Genomic DNA, 9353 nt, shown 5'->3' on the forward strand with positions numbered 1-9353 from the left:
CGTAGGACATTTCAGCACGTCCTCCTCTTGCTCTTCTTGAATGCACGGTATGACGTACGTCGCTCTAGATCCTGGAGCACACGCCTGACCACCATGCGGACCAATCGGCCCTGAGGCAGGCTCTAGAGCGGGCCGAGGAGCTGTGCTCGCAAGTCAACGAGGGCGTCAGGGAGAAGGAGAACTCGGACCGCCTCGAGTGGATCCAGAGCCACGTGCAGTGTGATGGCGCCATCGAGGTGAGAGGACCCCTTTCGGCTTGAGATTTGAAACCTCTTTCATTTCAGGTTAGTTATGTCTGCTAATCCTTGGAGAACCTGGAGATGTCATCCTGAAAGTGCTTAAGGGTACCCGAAAGACTGGGAAACCTCAATCTGGGCTCCCAGTTTTGCCACTCAAGATGGTTCCGGTTCTGTCATTGGCAGCACTTGGTGTTTAATTCGCTCACCAATTGCCTGGGACCACGCAAGCTGCTCCACAGCGGCCGTCTGCACAAGACAAAGAGCAGCCGGGAATTGTGGGCCTTCCTCTTCAACGACTTCCTGCTCCTGACGCAGGGCGCAAAGTCCTTGTCGTCCTCCGGGCTCGACAAGCTGTTTGGCCCCAAGAGCGGCATCCAGCTCAAGATGTACAAGACGGTAAGTGAGCGCAGTCACGCCTGCGTGATGCCACTTGCGTCACTCGTTTTGGCTTTATTTTGTCCGCAGCCACTTGCGTCACTCGTTTTGGCTTAATTTTGTCAACAGCCGCTGTTCCTCAATGAGGTTTTGGTCAAAATGCCGCCGGACCCGTCGAGCGACGAGCCGCTCTTCCTCGTCTCGCACATCGACCGCGTCTACTCGCTCAGGACAGATACCTTGAATGAAAGGTGAACTCCATTTGAAAGTAAAAAGCACCACTGTTTTAGAATTAACGATGGGTCTCATTAGTTGGTGTTCCTTACAAAGTGTGTTTAAGACCCGCTGCACTCCAAGCGACATGGCTGAACACATCTGGGAAAAAATGACAGTCATGACTCTTGGCCCCACACCAAGGGCTGTATTTTCACACTTTGTGACACCATTGAGCAGAGATTGACCAGAGATTCAAATGTTGCACTGGATCAAAACCAGTGGCCGACAGTCAACGCCACTCATGAAAACTAGTTGGCAGACCCACACACTGACCATGGTCATGTTCAGTCTGGTTCAGCTGCACCGCTCGTTGCGCGGCGGGCCTAACGTGTGTCGTTTTTCAGGGCGGCATGGGTACAGAAAATCAAAGTGGCGTCAGAGATTTTCATCGAGACAGAGAAGAAAAAACGAGAGAAGGCATATCAAGGTCAACGAAAACATTCATCTGATATCCCTGCGATCAGTTTATCCTCACGTATCGCTGTTGTCTTTTCACGCGGTGTTCCTTTCACGTATCCATGTTGCCGTTTTGCGTCTCCATGTTTTGTAGCTCGCTCTCTGAAGACAAGCGGCATCGGCAGGCTACTGGTGACCGTCTCTGAGGCCCAAGAGCTCAAAGCTTGCAAGCCCAACGGTAATAATAACAGTTGCAGCCACTATCCTTGGCTCCTGTAGTCGCCGTGCATGGGTGTGGGAGATGTTTTGAACACCTGATGTTCCACTTTCCAACAAAATTATTTCCTTCATGAAAGTTGCCTGCTGGGTGAGGCGGATAATGGCAGTTTCTGCTCTGGATAGATCACTGACAGACTATCAAGGGCATCCCTGGCCTTCCTCATCTCCTTTGTCGCAAAGATGAGCCAGCAAAAGATGAACCCACTCCTCCTCAAACTTCTTTGAATATGCCGTTCAAGTATGCACATGTTGTACTGGCACGGTGATGTCAACCACTTTCAAGAGCAAGTCCATGCAATAGTAGCCTTCCTGCATGCAAGTTGAATTCTCCAAGATCTCCATAAATCTTAGATCCTCCCTTGACATCGGTTTGTTTCGCCAGTATCCTCTCATCAAAATACTGGTTATATTGAGAGACCAACAGCTCCTCCAGACTGGCGATGGATATCCGATTGGCATATATGGTTGGGCAGCTCCCCAGACCGACATTATTTCCCTTTAAAGGTCCATTGTTGATTGGCTCCAGTAGGGTCTTTATGGCATGAGGCCCATCACCTTTGCTGTTGATAGCCTCCCATGGTTCCATGAGTTTTGGTGCATAAATTCCAATTAAGATTTTAACATCAGCATCAAGTTCTGGGATCCGAATCTCTTTGAAATAGTCCCATCTGTCGATATCTTGCTCCTGGAGACAGGGATTGTTTCGCCTCCAATCCAGTTAGAATTTGGCTTTCAACCACATTTGCTTTGCTTTTGCCCATGGTGAGCAACAAAATGTTAGTCTTTGTGCCTTGAAGATTTAACTTCTTCATGCAACTGATGGTACAAAAGCTTGATGTACTTCTGGAGTCTTGGAAGGCCAAAGTTTGGAGCACTTTGTCACACTTCACAGACTTCAACTGCACCGGCACAATGGAAAGAGTAGTCTTGGTCTTCGGCCCCAGTATAAGCACCCGTTTGCAAAGGGACAAGTGCGCTAGTCACCAATGCTTCTTGTGGTGTTTCGACTTCCTCCTTTTTGTGGATAAGCGATATAGTTGGGTGCTTTGGACTGCATTTATCACATGCCAGGAAACATTTACATTCCTTGCTCATGTGGCCAACTTTAGACATCAAAAACAAATTCCTTTGCCTTTAGGAATTCAATCTCCTCCCTTGGAGAAACGTTCTTCAGTTTAAGGCATATGAATGAGGATTTTTACTATAAAGACAAGATTCTTCAGTTGTCATTGAAGAGCGTTGATGTTGTCACTCGCCTCTTCCTGTGTCATCCTCCTACTCTGCAGGCAAGAGCAACCCTTACTGCGAGCTGACCATGGGAGCCCAGTGCTACACGTCACGACCCGCAAGCAACACACTGAACCCCAAGTGGAACTTCAACTGCCAGTTCTTCGTCAAAGACCTCTACCAGGACGTCCTGTGCATTACCGTCTTTGAGAAGGACCAGTTCTCGCCGGATGGTCAGTGGACTCATTTGTATGCCTACAACTGAGTCTCTCTCAGTACAGATCCTCATTGGCTATAATGCTTTCCTAGTCACCAGTGGCTGTTACTTTTCAATGTTTTTTTTTCTTTTTGCATACTCACTATATAGGTCACTGTAGAGTGAATATGGAGTTATTCCAAACGTAGCCATAATCTTTATACAACTAGATAACTTTGCTCTAGCCAGTGAGTGTATAGTGCAAACTGTATTTAACGTTTAGCGCACTCTGCTGGACAAGACGTAATAATGCCACGGTGTCACTTTCGGCCTTTCTTCCCCTCCATCTTTCATTAGACTTCCTGGGCCGTACGGAGGTTCCCGTGGCGACCATCAAAAAGGAAATGGAGAGCAAAGGTGCCGCCGGTCGTCGCCTGCTGCTCCACGAAGTCCCCACCGGAGAAGTCTGGGTCAAGCTGGACCTGCAGCTGTATGAGCCGCCACCCAAATGACTAATAACACTTTGGAGCTACTTTATCATATAACAATACAAAACACGCATTCATAAGTGCCGTCACATACTAGCGACCTTGTCCTGGAAATGTGAATGGCATTGGCAGCACACTGGAAAACTTTTCTCTCTCTCTTTTTTTTTTTTTTTTTTACACATAGTATAAACAGAAGCTGTGGACCTGTTTGTACTTTCAGGCCACAATATTAGGTACACATACACAATCCATTCACAACTAGGACTTGTCAGATATAATCATGTCCAATGTCAAAGATATTTAACACTGTAATTGATGATGTGCCCATTGAGGGAAGATGACATGCTTTTATTAGTACAAACACATTGGGTAGGTTCTAGCTTGTGCACACAATGCGGCTAGCATAAAAATATGTTGTGCAAAAATTCAACATGTTCAATGAATTGTACATGCTGCCCAGTTGTGTGCATTGTACATACCAACAGTCCTCTTTGTTGGGGCTTTGTTTTTACCGCCGGTGTGCATGTATCGATGCGTGTGTAGTACTGACAGGTGGCGATTGGGTTGATAAACAGACTTTATTGATATGAAGTGAAGAAAGCGTTACTCATCTGGAGAACCAGCAGCCACTGTGATGGCACGTCCCGTCCAGAGCGGAGGTCTCGCGTACATGGTACGGTACATCCAGGCTGTATGACACATTACAAGTTATTAACGCTATGTTCACCTTTTTTTTTTTTTTTTTTTTCCACACAGCATTTAGATTTTTGCTGTGTCAAGTTCATTTCTGTCGCGGACCACATAGTTATGGTTTCCCCCAGAGGGCCATGAAGACTGAAAATGATATGGATGTATGATCACCTCAACCTTTCTAAAACTGAGAGCTACATCTTGACTACTGATTAACGCACAGAGCTACCAGATTGATGCACACTTCTAAACAGATTTTTTCAAATTACCTCCACTAATGTTCTTTTGAACGACTAACGATGTTTTCTATGTGCAGAGTAAGACACTGATCATGTGTATTAGTAGTACCTCGACCTCGTGTGGTCTGTGTTGCTCTTGTCTGCTGACTGCACAGGGAGTGAGTCGATTACAAGCGCCAGGCAGCCATCACGCTGGTCTTGGTCCTGACTGACCCACTTGTACTGACACCCTAAATGGAAATGTACAATTAAAGAAAAATATTGTCTACTGGCTATGCATATTATGCGTTGTGTGACCGCTGAGGGACAAAGCTAGCTACCTGCTTCACAGCGAGTCTTCCTCATCTCGAACCTCTCGTATAGTAATTCCTTCTCCTTCAGCTCGGCCACCCGCAGCTGTGTGGGACAGCAGGGCACGCATTTTAAACAAATGGCAGATCTCCATCAAGGCTTAATTACTTGGGTGAACGTCAACAATGGAAGCGCTTCATTGGAAGTAGATTCTACATCCTAAGCATGTTCAATGACAACCTAGTATGAGCTGTCTGAAGATGGAAACTGGGGAATTTGAAATCAAATCTCCATTCAAATCCATGATTTATCAATGACAACTCTTTATCAGCAAGCATGACTGAACTGAATATAAAATCAAAGTATAACTATAGGGCTTTACTTTTAAATGAATCACCAAATTATAATAGTGTTTTTTAATTTCTATTTATTAGAGTATTTATTCTTAAAAATTGAAATTCCCAAAACATGGGCCTTTGTAACAAAATGTAGCATTTATTGTATTTTTGGTCTCTATTTTTATTATGTACATTGAATCAATTTACATATATATACATTTATGCCATTTTTCATTGTACTTTTTTCACTCATTTAGTTTAATTCAAACATTTTAAAAAAAGAAAATTGTGCTGCATACATCCACCGCAAAAAAAGGCTCTATATAAAAGGTAACAAGAATAAGTATTTGTATAAGTAATACATAGTTAAACATTCACTTTTAAAAATATATACTGAAAGCACTTTGGTAGTTTTGTGCATCAAATTTTAGGCGGAAAGCATCCTCGGAAGAATGCCTTCCAAGGGGGAAAAAATACTGATTGATACATCAAACACAAATAATCAAAAGCATGTGGTGACAAAACAAATCCAGAGCAACTCACCTTGCACTTGTGTGGCTTTTCGCCATGGAGGAGGTACGGATTGTATTTGTTCAGGTCACACGTATCCAGAAACACGTAGCCCTGAAAACGACAGGCAAGGTGAGCCCAAACGCTCGTCTCGGGACTTGCGTCGGCCAGACGTCAACAGACCTTGGTGTTGCCGTGGTTGAGGAATTGTTGGTACAACTTCTGGCGCATCTTGATCTCGGCCGGGTTGCAGACGGCCATGTGGTGGTCGAGCTTCTTTTGGAGCGCACCCCACACGTCCTCGTGCACGCACTTGCGCATCACCTCCCTCCTCATCATCTTGCCTTCATCCTGCCTGCTCAGGAACGTTTCCAGCTCCTCCATGGCGACAACAAGTTAGACATGTCTCGCTTGCCCGCTCCTCAGTACCTTGACTTAAGAGTTTCATTCATCCAGTCGCCAGGCTCGTAACCCAGTTTACGTGGATGTCAAATCCATTTGCCCCTCTGAAACTGATTGAATTGCCAATGAATGGTTCCAGCCCGCCATAAAACATTTTGTTTGTGTGTCTTTAATGAAGAAAAATAGTGCTGTATTGAATTTTTATACGATTATACTAAATGATTATATTATAATATATACATATATTATTTATACAATATAAACAGAAATGAGAATGTTAAGAAAATATATTTTTATAGCATGACAGTGTTTCCCTGCCTATTCTCAATTTGCCTCATGTGAATTCACCAATTTGCAGGCTTTCTTTTTGTTAATTGCTGAAAAGGTCACCTATTAGCTGTTTTGGTTATCTTTGAAAGTCCCTTAGATGCCACAAGATGGCACCAGCTACAGTGGTGATTCAGATACGAGTAACCCGACTTAAAAAAAAAAAAAAAAAAACCGAGAGAGAGACGAGCCATGTCTCAGCTGATCTTTTGCAGATTTGACCACATGACATTTGCGGCGCAGTTGTGACATTTCAGCCGACAGCAGAGTGTTAATTAATTCTCAGATGGATGAAAACTGATGACTTAAATCTGTCTAATTCTTATTCAACGAATGCAATATTCATCAGAATACTTTGTTTAAACAAGGGGGCGCACATGCAATGTACTCTTGCAAAAAAAAAGAAAAATAAAGGCTTTCGTTGAACTTGAAAGCTTACCATTTCTGTGTCCAGTAAAGGTCCAATCAGTTCTTTAGCCTCTTGAATTTCAAGCTCCATTTTCACCTGAAAGCGAAACATAAAGCTCAAGTATCTCATCTCTGCGAGGGAGTGCGGCCTCGTGCAGTACCTGCAGTCGCCCAGTGGAGGGGTAAGAGAGGGTGCCTCGCCGCAGCCTGAATCCACGCGCCGTAGTCGTGGCGTCATCCCGTTTATTCTGTTTAACGTACCCGCTAGAGTTCCTCATCTTCACCGGCACACTCGGTCTCACCTCAGGTCGCGGGCACTCTGTGGCCTGTAAGCGCAATGTGAAAACATTTACTGCATTTCACAGGTGCCATTTTGAGACATTTTCCACACATGGAAACCTTGAGAAGGGACCACAGATGGCCACGATAGCCAAGTAAGCTACACGGACCATATAATGTGGTGCTCTAAAGCGTCGACTAGGACAAGTTGTAATGAATTAAAAAAAAAAAAAAAAAAAAAAAAAGAATTCACTCAAAGACGATAAGTAATGTCAAAAACAATTGCAAAAGAACCACTAGCATGACATAACAATACGATGTGACTTAAATGAATTTTTAGTGCTTTGAACACGACTGCATTGGCACTGTGCCCACAGCGGCGCTGACGTACCTCGCTTGCCAAATGTCTGATATTGAACGGTATGTGGTAGGTGATGACGCCATCATTGCTCTTCTTTGGACGCATGTCTGCAAAACAAGAAGCAAAAGCAGGTACACACTTCATTTTATGACATTGTCACTCATCTATTTAAAACGGTTTCATGGTGTGAATGCCTGAAATGTCCCTATTCAACATTGCGACTTTCCTCAAACCTTTCTGCTACTTTACTCTGCATCATTTTATCGTTGTATCGAGCAAGGCTTAGGGTTCCAAAATAGGGGTTCAAGCCAAGTTTGGGTTTACAAAATAGTTTATGGCCAGGATTCAGGTTTCACGTTAGCATGGATCAGTGTTTGGAGTTCAGGTGCAATGATTCAAGGTTAAGGTTTCAAGGCAAGTGTTGGGGTTCCATGCAAGGTTTAGGGTTTCAAAGTAAGGTTTCAAGACAGGATTCAGGTTTCAAAGGGTTTGTTTAAACTAGGGTTTCAAGCCATTAGTAGGGTTTAAAAATAGTTTTCGGCGTGTTTAAGGTTTCAAGTAAGGTAACCTAGGATAGATGGTTTGCTTTTAGGGTTTAAAATCGTGCATTTTTAAGCCACGGTTAGAGTATTAAGCAAATGATAAGGTTTCAAATGACAGTTTCAAGACTAGTGTAAGGAGTTCAAGTCCAGAGGTGTGTGATGGTGAGCTTTTTCCTTAAACATTTCATTCCATCCCCCATTTTGACATAAAGGTGTTTTATATTTTTATGAGTAAAAGTACTGTAAAATGTGATTTTGGTGATTAGCTTATAACGCTAGCTCCAAAGTCATTACCAGCTTGTGCCGCATTAAAAGTCTCCGTATTTCTCTTTAACTTAACATACACATATTATAATAAATTACTTTATGGATTAAGTGCTATAAAATTCTCTTGGCTGAGCTAATAAGACGTAAAAAAAAAAAAAAAAAATCTATGGATTGAATCAATGTTACTAGCCTGCTAAGCTCCCCGTGACGACGACATAGCTCCCGCCACTTCCAAACCAACAGCTCCCATGAGGCATTGTGCCAGAGTCTCTAACCTCGCTCGAAGCTTCGAGAAGTTTACAAGCCGAGCGAAACCAAAAGGCAACACTCAAGACTTGAGGCTTCCGCACATTTTCAACTCCCTGTCGAAACGCGTGTTGTTTTGGTCGAATTGTTCAGCCGAAGAGGGAGAACGTTTCTTCCTTACGTCTTCCTTGCTCGCGCAGGTGTTTGAATGAGTGCGCACGAGGCCCGTTGCCGTGACAACTCAGTGACGTCACACCTTGCGACAGAGGCCGGTCAAGTCTTTCGACCAAACTTTACAGCTAGCAACCACTTCCTCTCGAAATCTTCAGTTTAAATCCCTAGATGTTGTCATCTTTTTTTTTAATGAATTCAAGGGTCATTCTAGAAATGCACAATGTAGGCAAAACATAAAAAAAAAAAAAGAACAATGCATTTTGTCATTGTCGCATTTTCAAGAAAAATGTAACAAACCGACATGTGATTTCATTCATCCAGCTCAACCATCAGTTCGGTCAGCAACACTTTCAAATTTCAAATTTGCTTTGTTTTGGCGACACCCATGCACACACTACTCAGTCAGGCTCTTGCAAAAAAACGGCCACAAATTCTCATTTTTGCACTGTATAATGCGTGCACAAAATACACAGAGTGGCAGCAGTGAGTAGTAATTAGCTACATTTACTTCAGTAACTTTTTGGATAAATCACACTTGTCATAATAGCTTTAATGCAACATTGTTTTTACTGTTACCTGAGTAATTTTGCTAAGTAGACAATCTAATTTTAATCTATTACATTGAGCTGCATGCTACTTTTATTCTTTATCAGTCGTAAGAAAAATTGCACTGAAAAATATTGTACTGCCCAGTAGTTAGCAAACAGGGAATGGGCTTCCCCCCAGACTTAAATATTCCAACACAGTTTCAGCAAAGCTCGAATGTCAACCTAAATGGTCATCGCTATGTTACGGGGTTGTGC

General features: G+C 43.4%; 2 protein-coding genes across 12 annotated transcripts in view; one reads left to right on the forward strand and one right to left on the reverse strand.

The window, feature by feature from the left end:
* The window catches only part of itsn2a (intersectin 2a), a 27318-nt gene extending 22640 nt beyond the window's left edge, over positions 1 to 4678 (forward strand). For 7 of the 9 annotated variants that reach the window (XM_086018622.1, XM_086018627.1, XM_086018628.1 and 4 more), the window contains 7 exons: positions 69 to 236; positions 423 to 635; positions 744 to 865; positions 1235 to 1317; positions 1441 to 1524; positions 2852 to 3025; positions 3346 to 4678. In XM_086018622.1, the coding sequence (XP_085874748.1) occupies positions 69 to 236; positions 423 to 635; positions 744 to 865; positions 1235 to 1317; positions 1441 to 1524; positions 2852 to 3025; positions 3346 to 3500 (999 nt within the window). In that variant the 3' untranslated portion in view covers positions 3501 to 4678. Of the gene's footprint in view, positions 1 to 68; positions 237 to 422; positions 636 to 743; positions 866 to 1234; positions 1318 to 1440; positions 1525 to 2851; positions 3026 to 3345 lie in introns of those variants that run through there. The other 2 variants (XR_015083834.1, XM_086018629.1) reach the window with 2 other exon arrangements.
* On the reverse strand, positions 4036 to 8638 carry fam228a (family with sequence similarity 228 member A). 3 transcript variants are annotated; one of them, XM_086018637.1, is made up of 9 exons: positions 8558 to 8638; positions 7352 to 7428; positions 6843 to 7007; positions 6713 to 6778; positions 5728 to 5922; positions 5578 to 5658; positions 4726 to 4801; positions 4515 to 4635; positions 4036 to 4165 (listed from the first exon to the last, which is right to left on the reverse strand). In XM_086018637.1, the coding sequence occupies exons 2-9, from the start codon at positions 7424 to 7426 to the stop codon at positions 4084 to 4086; spliced, it is 861 nt and encodes a 286-aa protein (XP_085874763.1). In that variant the 5' UTR covers positions 7427 to 7428; positions 8558 to 8638; the 3' UTR covers positions 4036 to 4083. The 3 variants fall into 3 exon arrangements, with proteins under 3 accessions (XP_085874763.1, XP_085874762.1, XP_085874760.1); XM_086018636.1 differs by having other exon boundaries at positions 8406 to 8638; XM_086018634.1 differs by having other exon boundaries at positions 8321 to 8637.
* Between the last annotated feature and the right edge of the window lie 715 nt (positions 8639 to 9353).

The sequence above is a fragment of the Filicampus tigris genome, chromosome 20 (genome assembly GCF_054856515.1).
Source record: "Filicampus tigris isolate MCC_2025a chromosome 20, RoL_Ftig_1.0, whole genome shotgun sequence".
Lineage (NCBI taxonomy): Eukaryota > Metazoa > Chordata > Actinopteri > Syngnathiformes > Syngnathidae > Filicampus > Filicampus tigris.